The sequence below is a fragment of the Caenorhabditis briggsae genome (assembly GCF_000004555.2).
Source record: "Caenorhabditis briggsae complete genome, chrI, whole genome shotgun sequence".
In the NCBI taxonomy this organism is placed as follows: Eukaryota; Metazoa; Nematoda; class Chromadorea; order Rhabditida; family Rhabditidae; genus Caenorhabditis; species Caenorhabditis briggsae.
Window position 1 is genome coordinate 3,197,179 of NC_013489.2, and position 18,245 is coordinate 3,215,423.

At 37.9% G+C, this 18,245-nt stretch overlaps 7 protein-coding genes across 7 annotated transcripts in view; 5 read left to right on the top strand and 2 right to left on the bottom strand.

Annotated features, from left to right (window-relative positions):
* CBG22298 overlaps nucleotides 1-4,300 on the top strand; it is a gene marked incomplete at both ends in the record, with an annotated part of 6,167 nt that extends 1,867 nt beyond the window's left edge. Inside the window, one exon of the mRNA XM_002639000.1 lies at nucleotides 4,202-4,300. Coding sequence (XP_002639046.1) covers nucleotides 4,202-4,300 — 99 coding nt within the window. The remainder of the gene's footprint in view (nucleotides 1-4,201) is intronic.
* A 189-nt stretch (nucleotides 4,301-4,489) lies between these two features.
* CBG22299 lies at nucleotides 4,490-6,964 on the top strand (the record flags this gene model as incomplete). Its single annotated transcript, XM_002639001.2, has 7 exons — nucleotides 4,490-4,570; nucleotides 4,621-4,851; nucleotides 6,172-6,243; nucleotides 6,289-6,439; nucleotides 6,496-6,566; nucleotides 6,616-6,732; nucleotides 6,797-6,964. 7 exons carry the CDS (start codon nucleotides 4,490-4,492, stop codon nucleotides 6,962-6,964), a joined length of 891 nt encoding a protein of 296 aa, XP_002639047.2.
* A 935-nt stretch (nucleotides 6,965-7,899) lies between these two features.
* Nucleotides 7,900-8,467, top strand: CBG25193 (the record flags this gene model as incomplete). The annotated part of the gene is made up of 4 exons (XM_045242489.1): nucleotides 7,900-8,017; nucleotides 8,067-8,211; nucleotides 8,256-8,346; nucleotides 8,396-8,467. 4 exons carry the CDS (start codon nucleotides 7,900-7,902, stop codon nucleotides 8,465-8,467), a joined length of 426 nt encoding a protein of 141 aa, XP_045100505.1.
* A 193-nt stretch (nucleotides 8,468-8,660) lies between these two features.
* CBG22300 lies at nucleotides 8,661-10,344 on the top strand (the record flags this gene model as incomplete). Its single annotated transcript, XM_045242496.1, has 7 exons — nucleotides 8,661-8,748; nucleotides 8,804-8,921; nucleotides 9,385-9,530; nucleotides 9,686-9,894; nucleotides 9,938-10,029; nucleotides 10,083-10,219; nucleotides 10,265-10,344. The coding sequence occupies 7 exons, from the start codon at nucleotides 8,661-8,663 to the stop codon at nucleotides 10,342-10,344; spliced, it is 870 nt and encodes a 289-aa protein (XP_045097540.1).
* Nucleotides 10,345-11,572: 1,228 nt separating this feature from the next.
* Cbr-smo-1 lies at nucleotides 11,573-11,956 on the top strand (the record flags this gene model as incomplete). The annotated part of the gene is made up of 3 exons (XM_002639003.1): nucleotides 11,573-11,650; nucleotides 11,698-11,798; nucleotides 11,848-11,956. 3 exons carry the CDS (start codon nucleotides 11,573-11,575, stop codon nucleotides 11,954-11,956), a joined length of 288 nt encoding a protein of 95 aa, XP_002639049.1.
* Nucleotides 11,957-12,360: 404 nt separating this feature from the next.
* Nucleotides 12,361-14,146, bottom strand: CBG22302 (the record flags this gene model as incomplete). The annotated part of the gene is made up of 3 exons (XM_002639004.1): nucleotides 12,361-12,642; nucleotides 12,888-13,670; nucleotides 13,718-14,146. 3 exons carry the CDS (start codon nucleotides 14,144-14,146, stop codon nucleotides 12,361-12,363), a joined length of 1,494 nt encoding a protein of 497 aa, XP_002639050.1.
* A 1,134-nt stretch (nucleotides 14,147-15,280) lies between these two features.
* Nucleotides 15,281-18,245, bottom strand: part of CBG22303 — a gene marked incomplete at both ends in the record, with an annotated part of 6,968 nt that continues 4,003 nt past the window's right edge. The window contains 3 exons of the mRNA XM_045242507.1: nucleotides 15,281-15,454; nucleotides 15,593-15,768; nucleotides 17,590-17,945. Of these exons, the coding sequence (XP_045097541.1) occupies nucleotides 15,281-15,454; nucleotides 15,593-15,768; nucleotides 17,590-17,945 (706 nt within the window). The remainder of the gene's footprint in view (nucleotides 15,455-15,592; nucleotides 15,769-17,589; nucleotides 17,946-18,245) is intronic.

Below are 18,245 nucleotides of genomic sequence, written 5' to 3' on the forward strand. Positions count from 1 at the left end.
CAGTGAAAACGAGCGAAAAAATTTTAAAAGTTTGAATTCGCGCGCTTTTACTCACCGGGCGGCCTAGAAAAAACCTCGTCCCTAAGGGCTTTCAGCGTATTTTTTGATGCGTTTTTCTCGATGAAGGAATTTTTTTTGATTTTTTTCTTTATTTTTATGTCAATCTACATGCATTTCTGCACATTTTGATGCAATAAAAAATTTCACCGTACACCACCTTTAAAGGGGCATACAATATATTCCGATACTCATTTTGATCCGAATCTTTTGATTTTTCTCAGATTGCGATAATCGAGAAATTTCGAATTTCTTCCCTTCTGGCAATTTCGTTCACCTCCATATCAGATGGCATGTGTTTGAAACTGGAATCCGAAAACTACAGTTATTCTCATTTTTCAGTCTTGGAAAATGAGTCAAAGAACTACAGTAATCCTCACTTCTTCCAATTTCAAAAAATGAATCCGAGAACTACAGTAAACCTCGTTATTCGATTATAAAAAATGAATTCTAAAACTACAGTAATCCTAATTTTTTCAATATTGAAAATTTTATTTGAAAACTACAGTAATCCTCGTTTTTCAATTTTGAAAAATGAACAGCAAAAACTACATGAAAACTCTGAACTTTGATATGAATAATGCGAATCAGAAAGAATGAGAAAAAAACTGTTTGAAAAATTTAATCGCATATTGTGGTTCATAAGTTATGAATAACCTTCAGGCCTCCAGGTGTTGAATTTTGTTAGTGTGCCACAGACATCAGAAGACACGGTAATTGGAAAACGGACTGAGAAAATAAGGGTTACGTCACGATGGACAAGGGAGAGTATCTACTGTGTCATCTGCCACGTCAGCAGACGTCCTTTCCGTTGGTCCTAACTAATTTCGTTTGTGTGTGGTCCCAACAGAGACCACCCTGAGAGAGATGACCTATCCAACTAATCTGACTTTCATGGAGAGTTGGTCCTTGTGGGCCAGAGTGTGTGCTAACCAGTCAAGGTCATCTCTTCTCTGCGTCTTCTGCACCTCCATCTGCCACGTCATTTCTCTTCTTTACGGACTCGTATTCTGTTTCATTCTTCTGTGTTTCTCTATAATCTTTGCTAATATTTTCAGAAAATGATTCTATCCAAGTATCCGTTCGTGGTACAAAAAGAGATAATCGACAATATGAATCATCTCGACCTACTTCTTCTTTCCTTTGTTTCGAAAAATATGAAGAAATTGATCATGTCATCACAAAAGAAGAGCTCCCAAAGTATCAGATCAATTGAGTATCAATATTGTAGAACGGATGGAACGTGTGTGGTGTATCTTCTTGACGAAAGTAAACCTTTAGTGAAATATCACAGGCCGTCGTCCAGAACCGTCGACGACGTGATCATGAGAATTGTTAAACGCGATGAAGATAAAAATGATAATGTCCAATTTAATGTATTGGGAAAGATGATTGATTTTAGGTGAGACACAACTCCCTATGCTTCATAAAAAATCATTATTCCAGATTCTCCGACGATTACAAATATCCTATAGCATCCTATCTGGAATGGGACAAAGAATCTGTATTCCAATCGATTCATAACCACTTTCTTGATGTCTTTGGGGATGCGAACGAGTATAACTGGGAAGAACAATTCTGGAGATATCCTGAAGACTTTTTTGTTCCTTTTATTCCAAAACTCAAAAACGTATCATTTTGTATTGGTTTGTATCTCGATGGACATTTTTCGGACGTCAGAAACTTTGAAAACTTCTTCTCCTCATCTCCTGTTGCGAAAACTATTCAATTGCACGTGAATAAGAAAATGAAGCCATTGAGTCCGGAATCCAAATTTTATGATGCAGAATCTGTTTGTATAAATATCCTTAGAATCAACAGTCCGGATTTCGTACGTCATTTTCGGGGAAGACAGATTATTTTTGATGGTAATAGATACCGAAAATCAAAATTGATCGACATTGTGACTAGATGGAAATCAGGAGAAGCATTTCAAAATCTGGAATATGCACAAATCAGTAAAGATCATGGCATCCGATTTCTACATCTCGTTCTGGATGAAATTGGAGCAAAATTCATTGATGCAAACAGACAACCACCAACGTACACTGTCCGTGCACTGTAAGTTATTTTTCGAATTTCGCTTTGAAAAATACAATTATTATTCAGTTTTGATTGGTATGATAAGAACGAAACTACATTCCCTCTCACCAGCCACCGATATATCGTTCGAGAAACTGACAATCGAGTGGCATCTGTTCATGTGTGGGGAGGAACGTTTGTGATTGGAGTATGGGACAAAACAGAGGAGGAGTTTTTGAGAATGGTGGAATAGCTACGAATTGGCACATCCCTTGTCATTTTTTATTGCTTTGTTTTTGATTTGTTCTGAATTTGTAATATTATTGCATTATTAAGAGTCAGGTAAAAATGGGGACTAAGTTAAGATTTACCAACTATTTCAAGTTTTGTGGTTGTTTCCATAAAAATTCATTACTTTTGAAAAATGTACTCAGCTAATAGTAAATAAATCTAAGCTTGAAAGCAAGAACATGAACGAAAAATGAATAGACGAAGACTGAAAATTTCAAAACATTTCGAAAAATGTTCAAAGCACGAAATTTCATAGCTGCGACGGGCCGGGCCGGGCCTTGGAAAAACTTGTCAAGGACCGGCCCGGCCAGTTGGCGCCAATTTTAATTTTTAGGCAAACAAGTGTGTTTTTTTTGGAAAAAAGTTGTTTTTATCATCTAATTTTAAGCTAAATTGTAAATATTGAATTTGTAAATGTTTAAACAATTTTTTGAAAAATGTTTTTTTCCTGAATGTTTCCAAAGTTGAACTCGAAGAAAAAATTGCATTTTTGAAGCAAAAGAACATTTTTTTTCTCAAAAACTAGTTTTTTTGTTTAAAAATTCTCAAAAATTTATCAAAAAAAATTTTTTTTGAGAAATTTCGACCAAAAAATACCTGCCGGGCCTTCCGGGCCGGACCGGGCCCTCAAAATTTTTCAAGGGCCGGCCCGGGCCTTCCGCGCTTTCGACGATTTTCGCAAGTATGCGAAATTTAATGGAAACAACCACAAAAATTGAGAAAATTGGTTAATCTTAACTTAGGTATAATTTTTCCAATGCCCCCCCCCCCCTCCTTTTTCTCATGGGTCCCCCTTTTCCCATGGCCCCCTTTTCTCATGCCCCCCCCCCGTCAGAAAAAGGCCAAATAGTTACAAATAGGCAGGGTTATAAAGGCACCGTCTAATTAAGTGTTTTATCGATTACCGTAATATGAGCTCACTCTATACGTTTCACTTTTACCACAGTTGCTGTAATAGACGCCTACCCTATACACGTGCTTTGAGCTCAATTATCTCGGTTCCTTTGAGAGATATCAAACATTTGTCAACTGATAAAATATTTATCATAATATCACCTATAATTTATCAGTTGAGAAGTTGTTGAAATCTTTCATAAGAACTGAGATAATTGAGCTCAAACTGCAAGCACAAAGTGCTTGTTTCAATATTATACTAACTTCGTTTCATGTCATTTTTATTGTTTCAATTTTTGACTTTTCAAAAAATCCCAAAAATCAATTCATTATTATCTGTTTCTTTGCTCTCCTCATCCCACCATTCCCCCGAAATTCCAACATCCCCAAAAAAAGGTTATGCTTATAATCGACCACTCATTTTTATGTGCATACATTTTTGTTCCACCCACATTTATTTACACATTCTACCCCCTATTGTGCTTTTTTTTAATAAAAAAGGAATTTCGAATGGCTTCCAAAATGGTTGTAAAGTACTTTTCGATTTTGAGAGAACATATGAGTACCGTAAAACCTGTAATAGAAGGGCCCTCTAACCTCCAACTTTGAGCCCATATCTCGATTTCTGTTAAAGATACCAAAAAGTCGTCATCTGATAAATTTCTTATCATAATATCACAAACATGTTATTAGCTGACAGATTTTTGATATCTTTTACAGGAATCAAGATAAATTGTCTTCAAGTTGACAGGATGGGTGCCCTTCTATTACAGGTTTCACGGTATATGAAGTGGTGGCCGAGAAATACCGACAAGGAAAAACTGGGCCACACTTTTTCCAGATTATCTTTTTTCAGAAAAACTTTAAAAAAATAAACTTTAAAGGTGAGGAAATTCGCTTTATCGCTCTATTATCGTTAGAGCGCATCTGTTTTCAGACCTATCAAGGTAATCAAGAGCAACAAGAGAAGTTAATGGGTCATCATCGGATGCTCGTCCAATTTTGGAACTCAATATTCTGTGAAGAAATTTGTTAATTGATTTTTTTAATTGGGCTAATCACCTTTCACTAAAAATCGACACTTCAAATTTCAGAATCACATATCTTCTTTTTGAAATATTACATAAACAAAGAATTTCAATATCCTGCTCGTTCAGACTCCGCCCATTTTTTCATATTTGCTCTTTCCCCCAATCCTGACTCTTTTTTATTTGAAAGGCCAAAAATGAACAGCATCATTTTCAAATACTCCTTTTTATGTTTCTCTATATTCTTATTCATCATCCTCCTACACCATTCAGATACGGTAGTTTAAAAATTGCATGGCTTATTGTTAGAAACTCTCAACTCTTCCAGATCAGTCAAACAGTCTTATCTCTTACCCATCCCATCCCAATTTACTACTCCACGTGGCACAAATGTGTTCAAAGACAGCTTCTGAATACCAATGAGACTCCTGAAACGTTCTGGAAAAATTTTGTCAAACGCTCTCGAGAATGTGATAAAAGCTCGAATATTTGGGAGAATATGAGAGTGATCGCGTTGAAGAATCAAGATGAGATGAAATATGCAGTTTTACCTGTTAAAGTAGGTTATAAAAAATATTAAAAACAAAATTCCCTAGGAAGGTTCGAACCTGCGAGCTTCAGATCCAAAATAGACACCGTTAGCCAGTAGGCCACGCGCGCACTAAACTGAAGAAAGGTGTGAGGCTGAAGATATATTACAGCTCAAGCGCGATTTGCTAGAGGATTTAGAATCAGGCTATCCAGAATGAGATAACGATGGTCCCAATGAAAAAGTAGGTCATGGCCTAGAAAAAATAAGGTCATGACCTAGAAAAAATAAGGTCATGACCTAGAAAAAATAAGGTCGTGACCTGGAAAAAAGTAGGTCATTGCCTAGAAAAAATAAGGTCATGACCTAGAAGAAATAAGGTCATGACCTAGAAGAAATAAGGTCATGACCTAGAAAAAATAAGGTCATGACCTAGAAAAAAAATTGGGTCATGACCTAGAAAAAATAAGGTCATGACCTAGAAAAAAATTGGTTCATGACCTAGAAAAATTAAACCGTTCGACCATTGGATAAGAGATACTGTAAAAGAATGGATTTAATTTAATTTGTTTATTGATCAGGTGTAATAAAACATTAGTGTAATAAAACATTAGTGTAATAAAACATTAGTGTAATAAAACATTAGTGTAATAAAACATTAGTGTAATAAAACATTAGTGTAATAAAACATTAGTGTAATAAAACATATTTATGTCGACTTCAGAGCAATACAAGACTACTCATTTGATTCGTCTGCAAATTTCAAAGTATACTAATAGTAAACAAAAATCGAGCTTCATTTTTGTAGTTGACAAAATTTTTGTATAATTTGATCCTGAAGAGATAAGCCACGTGGAAGCGCGAGTTGGGACAGCGCCTTGAGAGTCGGGTCGCTTCCTCGTGGCGTAAGTTCTCAGGACCAAATTTTACAAAAAACCTGTCAGTTACAAAAATAAAGCTCTAGTTTTGTTTAATCTGTCTAGTGATTTTCAGACGAATACGATAAGGATTAATTGCTTTTGTAGTTGAGCAAACTTGAAAGCTACTCTCAAGCAGAATCCTAAAATCCGCTTTAAAAAAAGCAAAACATCCGAAAAAAAATCTGAAAATTTAGAAAATTCTGAGTAAATTCTGAAATAGAGATCCTTTATTCTTAAGTAGATTGCAAAACATGAAGATGAATTAAAACACCCCCAGAAGGTTCGAACCTGCGGGGCTTCGAATTCAAAAACAAGCGCGATAGCCAGTAAACATGCAGGCAGACGGTCTGTAAGAGGAGAGAGGCTGTAGACATATTGCAGCTCGAGCGCGGCAGGCGAGAAGCGGAGAAGGCCAATTTCAATTTTCCAGAAATCCTCCAACAATGTATTCGTCACTCTTGGAATTGGTCAGGATATCACTGCAGAGGAGGCGTTCCAGAAAGTAAGTTTTTGAAATGGCCTAGGATTTTTCTAGGCCCCCTTTCAGGAAATGACGAAAATCAACCAGAATGTCACATTCTACGGTGCCGACCCAATAGTTGAGGGAAATTCTGAAAAATATTCAACAATTGGAAAATTCTTCCCATTTGCAATTGGCGCGGAAGCTGGGTTTTCTATTGCCAGTGTTCTTCAGGATGGTTTGATTTTTTAAAATTAAATTTTTTTAAAATTTTTTAAAATTTAAAATTTCCAGGTGACTATAAAGATGTGTCTGTTGTACACGTGGATATTTACTACTTTTTGAGTCAGGTGCTGAAAGAAAATGTGAGTTTTTTTGTCCTGTTGGCCTAGAAAAATCCTAGGCCATTTCCAGAAAATCGACTATCTATGGATGGATACGGAATTTGCTGAATATGAATTATTCAATATTTTCTATAAAAATGAGAAATTGAGCCGAATGGATATCGCTTTCTGTCAAATGAGCTTAGAGGTAGGAAAATGCGCTCCAATGAGAAGATGTTATAAATGCGCTCTACCGCAAAAAATGTTTTCAGGTCCACAATCCAAGTCTGGAACAAAAGAAAAAATTCAAGGATTTCATTGAGAAATTAATCGAAGAGAACGTTTATGGATTCTTTTTTGCAGAAGACGTTAGCCATATTCGACTCTGGCTATTCAATTTTGGCAGTAAATATTGTGTTGAAAAGTTTTTACTTTTTTGAAAAATAAATATTTTTAAATTTTCTATTTGAATGTCCTACTGATAACGCAAGAGGTGTTAGGTTGCTCTTATCAGTATGATTGGTATGCAAACCTATTTTTGGGCAGTCTAACTTTTATTTTGTACTATTTTAGCACAAAATGATGCAATCGCGCTCTATTTTGAAGAAATCGCATTTGAGCGCGATTGAACTGTGTTGGATTTCAAAAGAGCTTTTAAAGAAACTTCCGGGCTTTTGAAAAACATATATCAGTTTTCAGAAATGCGGAAATTTCGGAAAGATCTTTTTTTCAATTCCAAAATTTGAAATTATCCGAAGTTTTGATTTTTCCGAGTTTTCAAAACTTTGAGAAATTTCTCTGCTCCATACTTGTAACGGGCCGGGCCGGGCCGGGCTTTTCCCGAATATCGGAAGCCCGGCCAGGCCCGGCGGGCCTGTCATTCCACAAGTTTTGAAATTTTCAAAAAGCACATAAGGGGGGACCCTTATGTAATTTTTTTCGATCAAAAAATTTTTTTCGAGTTTTTTAAAATATTTTTTGATCAAACAGACAAACAATCCAAAAAGCATAGAAAAAAATATAGAAAATTGTATTGAGAGCTCAAAATACGGTTCAAAATGACAAAATTTTTGCTTCCGGGCCTTCCGGGCCGGGCCCGGGCCTTGAAATTTTCCTCAGGCCCGGCCCGGAATTTTACAAGTATGCTCTGCGTCTCTCTTCCTTCTCGTCAGCCGCCCTCGAGCTGTAATATATCCACGCCATCGCCCCCACATCACCCATGTATCCGCGTAGTCTTCTGGCTAACGCGCTCTGTTTTGAAACTGACACTCGCAGGTTCGAACCTTCTTGGTGCAATTTTCTTTTTTATTTCATTTTATGAACTCTAGCTGTATTCAAATTTTCTGTTTGCATCAACAGAGCGCATTTTTTCGCCATGAACATGACAACGATGGCTCCAATCGGGAGAAAACACCCAAAAATGTGGCAATGGTACCATATCGAATTGAACGATGTGATTTTATTTCAAGAATGGAAAGTTCAAGATTCCGGAAGTTGGTTGAAATAGGTCAAACTACAGTAATTCCAACCAAAAGTTTTTAGCGATGATTTGGAGTTGTTTTGTTGTGGGCTTCGCTGGGATTCTTCTGGAATTTTTGAAATATTCCGGATGGGCGGTCTCTGAAAAAATATTGCCAGCTGAGAAACGAACCAAGTACGGTGGAATTCTGGTGCCTTCCGATAGCAGGTAAGTGCGCTCTAATGGAAATTCGATAGAACGAGTTTTCTCAGATTCTGGACAAATCACATCATCCAATCATTTTATCATTTTTGGCAAACCTTATTGGCTTTCCTTCTCATGAATATTTATATGACTTTTAATGTAAGTTTTCTGGTTAATTCTCAATGGAGCGAACTTTCTATTTTTTCAGATTTATATTTGTCTTTCTGTCTGCTTGGGTCTTGCGATTGGTCACTTCTTTTTTGGCTCCAGAGTGCATTAATCGATTTTGAGAAAATTCATTTTTCTTTCTCTAACTCTCCTGTCTCTCATCTTATCATCTTTTACTGATAAACCAATGTACACTTTGTTTTTGATATTGACCCAAATATGTATATACAAAATTTTCTATTTTTGGTGTTCCCTTCCGCTGACTCATGCGCCTTTAAACTTTTTTTTAGTTACAGTAATCCCCAATGTCTGGACCATTTATGCACATGTATTTCCACACCCAACCACAGGATACTGTACTTTTCAAAACGTGGAATGTAACGGATGCGGGGAGTAAGTGAATATATGGCCTAACTTTTTTTTTAGGCCATCTAAAAAAATTTTCCAGCCATGGCGTGGGTGTGTGCTGTAATTGTAGTCGCTGGAATCATGCTAGAAGCCATGAAATTTGGGAGATGGAAAATTGAAAAATGGCAGAAACGACGAGAAGAGGTTTTGACGAAAAGGTGAGTTTTTGGCACAACAGCTAAGCTCCGCCCATTTTGCCAGCCAGCGGCGCGCATTTTTGAAATTCTTTGCTACTTTTTATGTTTTTCAGCCATTTTAACAGATTCTTTTTCGGTTTTGTTGTCTGAAATTCGATGGAACGTTGTTCGTAAAGATTACTGTAGATTACTGTAGTAGTTTTTGCAGTTGCAAATTTTCGAAGTGTTTCTGTTTGCAAAAAACTGCAAAAGGAAATAAATTTTTCTACAGTAACCTAAAGTAAGCCTCACGAATACCGTTCCATAAAATTTCAGATAAAAAAGAATCTCTGGAAATAGCCGAAAAACCTAAAAAGATCTGAAATTTGTTGCAAAAAAACCAAAAAATATAAATTTTTATCTCGAAACTCAAAAAAATTGAAAAAAACTAAAAAGTGCGCCGCAAAATTGCAAAATTCGCACGCATTACAGTAGTCCTTTTCAGCTACTTCACCCGACTCTTTTCACCAATCCACGTGGCACAATCGATTCTTTTCATGATCCAATTGTGTTTCAGCTATATTCTAATGTTGATTTTTATGACTTTTTCTGTTTGGCTAGGGCTTGCCGTTGTCGTAGGACTTGGCATTGGCTATTTGATTTTTGGATCGAGAATGGAATGAAACTTGAAATTTGTATTATTTTTGAAAATATGGTGTTGAAACCCGAATGAATCGGCAAAATATTTTTTTCTGAAAATTTAGAAAATAAATTCAAATTTTCAAAAATTTCAGCATAATTTTCAGCCAAAACCTTCTTTCAAAAAATGATGATGGACATGATGGAAATGTATTTTCATTTTCGAATCCAAGAACCAATCTTATTCCGGCAATGGAAACCAACTGACACCCCTGGATACGTTTTTTCATGTATCTCAATTTTCATTATTGCGTTTTGTCTGGAATTGCTGAAATTCGGAAGACAATGGATGACTCGAAAACCCCGCCCCTTTTTGGTTTTTTTTTTATTTTCAGATTTTTAAAAATTCAAATTTTTAGGTAACCGACGTTTGCTGCTCAACTAGTGAAGGTATCTGGGATATTCCCGAGACTTCTGAAGAACCGCCACGTGGAAAAATATCAGTGGTTCCGTGAGTGGTGGCCTAGAAAAGTCCACTTGGTCTAGAAAAATCCGCGCTTTTAGATTCACAATGGAATCGATCTCTGGCTGGAAGCATACTGTATCGTCTTGCCTATTTTTTGCGCAAAATTTTGTTGAATACTCTCTTATGCTGATTGCGATGACCTACAATTACCCATTCTTATTATCCCTTCTAGGAGGTAATTTGGTGATGGCCTAACTTTTTCAAAAAATTAATTTTCTAGGCCATGCGCTCGGATATTTCTTGGTGGGACCATTGATGACAATTAAGGAGAATGATGCTGCTGGAACTTGTTGTTCTTGACCTTAAGTTAAGATTCTTAACACAATATTTCTTTACTTTGTACATTTCTGCTTATCAATAAACTATTCATTTCCACTCGAGACCCAATGTTTTGTTTGAAAATCTAAAATTGCGAAATTATCGATTTTTTCCGTGACTTGTTTTTTTGAAAACGCGCGGGTCGCGTTTTCGTGTCAAGACCCGCGCTTGTCACAGTAAATTATCGATTTTTCCAAGTTTGGCCTAAAATTTCGAATGTTTTCGAATATCGCGACCGCCCGTTCCTTTCTTTTGCCAGGTTTTTTGAAAAAATTTTCGATTTTTAGAGTTTTGAAGTTGAAATTCATAATTTAGGTCTAAAAAGCCAACTTTATTGCCATATTCGCCCAAAATCTCAATTTTCCTGAAAGACCGCCCGTTCATTTCATGCAAAAAATTTTCTAGACTTTTGTTTTCAGAGTTTTATAACTGAAAGTCGTTATTTAGGTTCATAATTTCTATTTTCCTCTGTTTTCAAATTCCATTTTCCCAACAAAACACGCCTCTGTGCCAACACCGTGCGCGTCAAGTTGGGTGCATTGATTTCGCGGCATAAATGCGAAAACGAAGAGACGCGGGAAATTTCGTTCGAATCCAAACGCTCTCCCTCCGCTTATCACTTTCGTCCCACTTTTCTCGTTTTCCCATCACTGTTCTTCGTTAAGTTTCTCGTTTTTTATCTCGTTTACTAGGAAATTTGACGTTTGAAGCTTGTAAACACTTTGAAATTTAAATTTTTAGGAGAAAGGCGAGAAAATACTCTGAGAACTGAGAAGTGAAACTCTGTTTTTTTTCTTTTTTGCTTTTTCCCTAATAAGCTTCTTGGCTCTCGAATTTTCCCGGATGTTTTCCTGAAACTCACGAGTAGAAGTCTAGGCTACAAATCTCCACGGTAATCCCCTCACCCTTCAGCGATCCCCTTGGCTCGCCGTCCCCGAGCTCTGTTTCACCTCGTCTGCTCATTCTGCTTCGTTGTTTTTTCTTCATCGCACAAGTATCGATTTTCCTTCTGTCGCTCCTTCGCTCCCTATTGCAATTCATGACGCCAGCGTGGTAGAGAACATTCTCGTTCTCTGTCTCTCTTCAATCCACTAGACGCAACCTATCATTATAAGGCGAATGCACTTGGCTGCTCTGAACCGCCTATCTCCTTGACAACACTCGTTCCTTTTCGTTTCAATTTTCCAACTATTCAGATCAACAGACAACAATGGCTGACGACGCTGCTAACACCGCCCCTACAGGAGGAGACAACGCCGAATACATCAAGATCAAGGTCGTCGGACAGGTAATACCTCGAAGTTGTTAGAAATCTTTCAATACAATGATTTTCAGGACAGTAACGAGGTCCACTTCCGAGTCAAATTTGGAACATCGATGGCGAAGCTGAAGAAGTCGTATGCTGACCGCACTGGAGTCTCTGTCAACAGTCTCCGGTGAGTGATATCTAGATCATTCAGTAGTCTTTAATTTTCCTTATTTCAGTTTCCTCTTCGACGGACGTCGCATCAATGACGAAGACACTCCAAAGTCGCTCGAGATGGAGGACGACGATGTTATCGAGGTGTACCAAGAGCAGCTCGGAGGACAATAAACATATTTCTCCTTCTAAATATCCTCCCTTCATCTCGTTCCACCACTTCCAAAAACCTAATCCGAAGGCAATTCTCTGTCCCTTTCCTCCCCCCTCTCTTCATCCCACACCACTGAGATACTCGGCTTGCTCTACACCTGTTTTACCGTCGTCACCCCTACAAGCATGGTGCGCTCAGTCTGATGCTTTCCCATTCTTAAATTTATTTTTAACCTTTTTTTCTTCTCTTATAACATTTCGCACCGTATTATAATTCAAAGTAAAGTCAATGACGTTTCAAAATAACTTATTGATCATCCAAACAATAAACCCCTCTGTTTTCGGAAAACAAATGTGTGTGTTAACTTATATAAGTACATTGAAAATGTGAGTTTAATAAATAAATAAAGCTGATCAACTCTCTTCTACTTGGACAAGAATTCGGAAACACGATGCTCGATGTCCTTCTCGGTCCACTGTCCACCGCTAGCCATGAAGTTCTCAATCTCCTCGACAGTACGCGGCAGATCGCTGAGATTCTCGTTTCCAGCGGCGCGAATGATGACGTCGTCTTCGATTCGAACACCTCCTGATCCACGATACTTGTCGATTTCAGCCTTCACCAAGAAGGCACTTTTCACTGGATCAGCAAGTGCCTCATCGAGAAGAAAGTCGATGAAATAGCATCCGGGTTCGATGGTGATGGCCTGGAAAAGGAAGACGTGAAGAGTTAATTCGAATTTCCGCCAAAGCGAAGAGTTTGGGAAATCCAAGAATCCACGTGGAAATTTTCATTTTTACGTGAAACGTGAAAATGAAAATTGAACAATTTTCACGTTAAAACGTGGAAAGCTTGATTTTCACGTGAAAAACGGAAATGGAAAAATCCACGTCATAAAAATTTTCATGTGAAAATTCATACAAGTTCACGTGAATAATAGAATCACAGTACCATTCTATCCTTCAGCGTTCTCGTAGTTCTGAGACTTTTCAGGCCTGGAAGTGTTGATCTTGGCGTCGCATCACCCATGTAACCTCCACAATCATGCACATCCAATCCGATGAAATGTCCCAATCCGTGTGGCATGAATACTGCACCAACTCTCGCCTCGACCGCCTTATCGATGTCTCCAACGATGAGCCCCGCTTTTTTGAGATGCTCCAGGATGACTTTTTCCGAGAGAATGTGCATATCAGTCCATCTGACACCCGGTTTCGCTGCCTTCAAAACTGCCAAATTGGCATCCAGCACGGCGTTATATACGATTTTTTGTTTCTCTGTGAATTTTCCGTTTGATGGGAAAGAAGTGGTGATATCGGAAGCATAGCAATTGTATTCTGGTCCCATATCAAATAGACACATGTCACCGTCCTTGATAAACTTATCGTTTGGAGCATTAGCGTGTCCGTAGTGGAGAACAGATCCATTGCAGCCAGAAGCGGCGATACAGGTGTATGCAAGATGACGACATCCACCGTGATAATAGGAAGTGTGACGGAAGAGACTTTCCAATTGATATTCATAGAGACCTGGTTTCATGTGCTTCATGGCGGCTCGATGAGCCTCTGAGGCGATTTTACTCGCGTATCTCATCACATCGATTTCTTTCTCAGTTTTTATCACTCTAAGTTCAGCCATCTCAAGGTAGAGAAGTTGAGTGTTGAGCTGGAAATCTTGGCTTCCAGCAAACTTTGGTTCAGTCAACACGTCTCCTGAATCGGTGTTTTCGGCGCGCTGAAAGAAACTTTTAAGAGGGTTTTCTTTTTAAAAAAGCAACTCACCAACAAATAAACATTTTTCACTGCCAACGCCTTCAACTTCTCTGCAATCGTCTTCTCGGTGTCATTGAAAAACACCTCATCTACAGCATACTTCTCTTTGAAATACTTCTCATCATTGATTTTTCCGTCCCAAATCGCGTAGCTCGGGTCTAGTCTTGGCGCGAAAAGTGTCGTTTTTCCAGTCGTCACATCGATCACTCCATAGAATTCGCTCTCGTTGACTCCAAAAGTCCAGAAGAAATAGGATTCTTGACGGAACGGAAGATCGGCGGCATCGGTGTTGTAGCGATTCTTCTCGACGCCTCCTTGAAGGAGAACGGCGGAATTCGCGGGAACCTTTGTTTTGAGCGCCTCCAGAAGACGTTGACGATTCTCGACGAAGAGGTCGACAGGCACTTTGAATGTCTTCTCGCTGAGTTGAAACGTCATCTGAAATTCAGGCGAAAATTTGAAAATTTTTGGAAAATAAAGAGAATTTTTTTCCGGAAAAAAGGAAAAAGAAAAATTTAGGTCAAAAGCCACGTCGTTCATTTCTTCTGGAATCTGAAAATCCACATGGCAATGTTTAATAAATTTTACAAAAACGTGAAAATAGCGGAAATTTGACATAATTGTCTTTCTGAAATCCAAAAAGCCACGTCATAAAAAACAGGTTTTTTGGTTAATTTCTTACCTAAATCTATGAAAACCCACGTGGCAATTTCAAACAAATTTTTCAAAAAACGTGAAAAACTCGGATTTTTGGCATAATTTTCTTTCTAGAATCTGAAGAGCTAAATACGTCACAAAAAAATCTAAAAATCCACGTCATAAAAATGTTTAAAATCATCTTCATAAAAATCCAAAAAGCCACGTTATAGAAAAAACGTTTTTTGGCTAATCTTTGACCTAAATTTATGAAAATCCACGTGTAAATTTCAAGAAAGCTTAGCGATGTCAATAATTTCCACGTGGCTCTTGGAAACTAGGTCACCACGTGGCATATTAAGGTCATGTCTCATTTTTTTCCATTTGACCGATTTTTTCCTAGAAGTCACGTGGCAAATTGATTGGAAAAGAGTCGAGTTTCAAATATTGAATATTGAATATCGAATGACCGACTTTGATATGTTTGCAATTGATAAGCAGCATCAAACCCATAATGCCTGATAATGATTTATCAATAAATTGTATTTTTTTGAGGGAAATAGGCATCTATGGATGGAAGGAGAGAGAAAAATCAAACATCGAGTGTTCTATTTTTTTGCTTGCTTATGACTTTTTAGTTTTGAATTTTCAGGACGAGAGGGTAGACAAGAATGGGTAAAGCAATAGAAAAGATGGGGTGGGGGGAACAGGACAAAAATAAAGAATGATATGAAAAGAAGTACAAAGCAATGCTATAACTTTTGTTCCAGACAAAAAGGGGGTGGAAGAGAAAACCAGTTTTTAGGCCATGCCTAGGCCACGTCATCAAAATAAATTGGGAAAAGTAACAACCGATAAAAATCGAGGAGGAGAGAGAATGAGAGATCCCGTAACTTTCTAGAAAAATATGAATTTGAATTCTTGAAGGAGTGAAGACTACCGGGGCATCAGGGCGTCGAGAATCTGACGATGTGACTGTTTGACTTTCTCTTTTGACTCCAGCACATTCATCCATATCCTTTGACGACCGTACTCGTTCTCCTCCCACGTGTCGAGCTCCTCAGAGACTTCCATCAGGAACACTTGAGTACGGTGTTTGCGAGTGTCGTCCTGTAATAAAACAACTGTGGCCTTCTCGGAATTTTTCGGAATATCGAAAATTCCGATTTTGAATATTTCGGAATCACCGGAATTCCGTTCCGAACATGCCTGGTGGCCTAGGACCCCAAATCTAGGCCATCTCCATACCTGAAACATTCCAATACTCTTCACAATCGTCGCTCGAACGCCAGCCTCTTCCATCAGCTCCCGATGCGCCGCCTGTTCTGCACACTCGTCCTTTTCGATGCCGCCACCAGGGATAACCCATTTTCCGCCATCTTTGCCGCCGGAGACCAGAAGGACCAGTGTCTCGTTGCCAGTTCCTGGAAAAAATCCCATTTTTTAAAAGATGATGTGCGGTGAAGTTTTGGACCATTTAAAGATTGTTTTAGGCTATTTTAGAATAATTTTAGATCATCTTTGGATCATTTAAGACAATTTTAAGGTCAATTTGGACCATTTTTGACTCATTTTAGGATAATTTTGGACTATTTTGAAGTCAATTTTTGGGTCAATTTAGACCGTTTTAGACTATTTCAGGATCATTTTAGACCTTTTGGGTCATTTTGGATCATTTTTTAGGTCTTTTCCGACCGTTTTTGGATCATTTTATAAAACTTTAGGACGATTTTTAGACCATTTCAGACCATATTTTTTGTATAACTTTATACTATTTTCAGATAATGTTTGGATCATTCAAGGCCATTTTTGGACCTTTTCAAACTATATTCTAGATCATTTTAGGGTATTTTTAGATCATTTTTAGAAGAATTTCGAATTCGCGCGCTTCTTCGATGCAACAGGGGGACTAGAAATCTCCCGCTCTTCCACTATGCGTTTTTCTCTTTTTTTCTTTTTTAAAAATTACTTTTAAAGGGACTAGTTTTGGGTTTCTAGGCCATCTTCTGAACTATTTTAAAAAATCTAATTCTCTGCGTCTCTCACTCTCTCCAGTCAGTGTCTTCGAAACAAACATTTTTGTCAGCGACGTCCGCGCGCTTATCAGCGTTCTATACAAAAATAGACATCGAAAAAGTGGGCGGAGCCTTCGAGAAAATCCCGTTTTGATCTATCAGAAATCGACGAACTTTCAACGTCATCCAGAATTGATCTTTGGAAAAAACACAAAAAAAAAATTGTTTTTTGAGAGATGGTGGCCTAGAAAAAACCTCGGCCACCACATTTACTGCCTAATCTTTCAGTCTTCCTACGTAGCTCAGCCATAAACCACACGTAGACAAAAAAGACTATTTGTTTTTTTTCCATCACCTGCAACCTAGAAAACGATGCGCGGAGGCTGCTGCAGAGTGGTTTTTGTGTGTTCAATGAAACCAAAACTTTTTTTTGGGAGAAGAGAAAATGATAAGAGATAAGAGAACTTTTAAAAGTGAAGGCAAAGAAATAGATCAGATGACAAAGAGGACCGAAAAATCAAAGATTCAGTTGGCCTAGTTTTTTGAGGGGGATTCTAGGCCATGTAGAAATTGAAAAAAACCTAGAATTAGCGAAAATTCGTCTGAATGGGGGATTCCCTAGAAAAAACGCTTCAAAAGGCAATTTCTGGAAACTTTTGGAAGGTTTTCGAATATTTTTTGAATTCCCGCCAAAACTGAATATTTGCGAATTTTCGAAAAAAATTTAGACCTTTTTAAGTATACCAGCTATTTTCAAAGATTCTTTTTCGATTTTTCCGAAATTTATTGTCTGAAATTTGATGGAACCGTGTTCGAGAAGATTACTGTAGGTTACTGTAGTAGTTTTTTTGCTTTTTTGCCTGAATTTTGACGTGATTGTGCTTGCATAAAATACTAGAGAAATCTTCCTGAACACCGTTCCATCAAATTTCAGACAAAAAAAACGGGAAAATCGAAAAAGAATAATTGGAAATAGCTGAAAAACTTAAAAATGTCTAAAAAGTCTAAAAATTTTGCAAAAAAAAATGAAAAAAAACTGATTTCTAAAAATCTCTCTGCGTCTCCACCGAATATGTGCTATTTAGGCTTGCTGCTTCGAGATAACTACCGTATTCAGACTGCAAAAAATACTATATTACTTCAGTTTTTTCGGACAACAATAATATACCATTTTCAATTTGTTGAAACTCCCGGCCTAGTTTTTTCCACCAACTTTCCTCGTCCACTCACCCTTGATACACAGCGCCGCCGCACGACACCGAAATCCATCGGTATCCCTGAGCCGAACCTTATTCCGTTCGCTTTCTCTCGCCTTCCATGCCGAAATCATGCACTTTTTCGTCTCTCCTCCTCCCTCTACTTTTCCACCCTCTTCGCCGCCTCCTCCGGTGCCGTTCTGGCCAAGAATGTTGATTGGTGAGCCCGTCGTGATGTCGATTGAAGTGCCAGTTGATTGGCTCCTGTGTTTTGTAGTCGTCGTCGTGGATTGCGGTGACGTGGCAATTTTGATTATTTTATGATGAAGATGATGTTGGTGGTTAATAGTGTTACAGGTCTCCTCTCCCTTGTTCGATGACGCCGCGCAACTGCAAAAAATTTGAAATTTGCGGGGTGGTGTCAATGGAGCGCGCTTGCAGAGAGCAATCGAAAAGTGAAGAAAAATTCTTGAGGCTTGGCGGGAACTTGAAAACAATTCCAGAAGCGACTTTTCGAATTTTCAGAATTTCACTTATTTTTCTACACACTTTAAAATTAAAGATATCTCGGAAGAAGCAAAGTGCACTCAAAATAATAGAAAAATACGAAGAAACATGAGAAAATAGATAGGAAGGAAATAGAGATCGACCTCATAAAACAGAACCTAATAAAATCCAGCTGATCTCTTT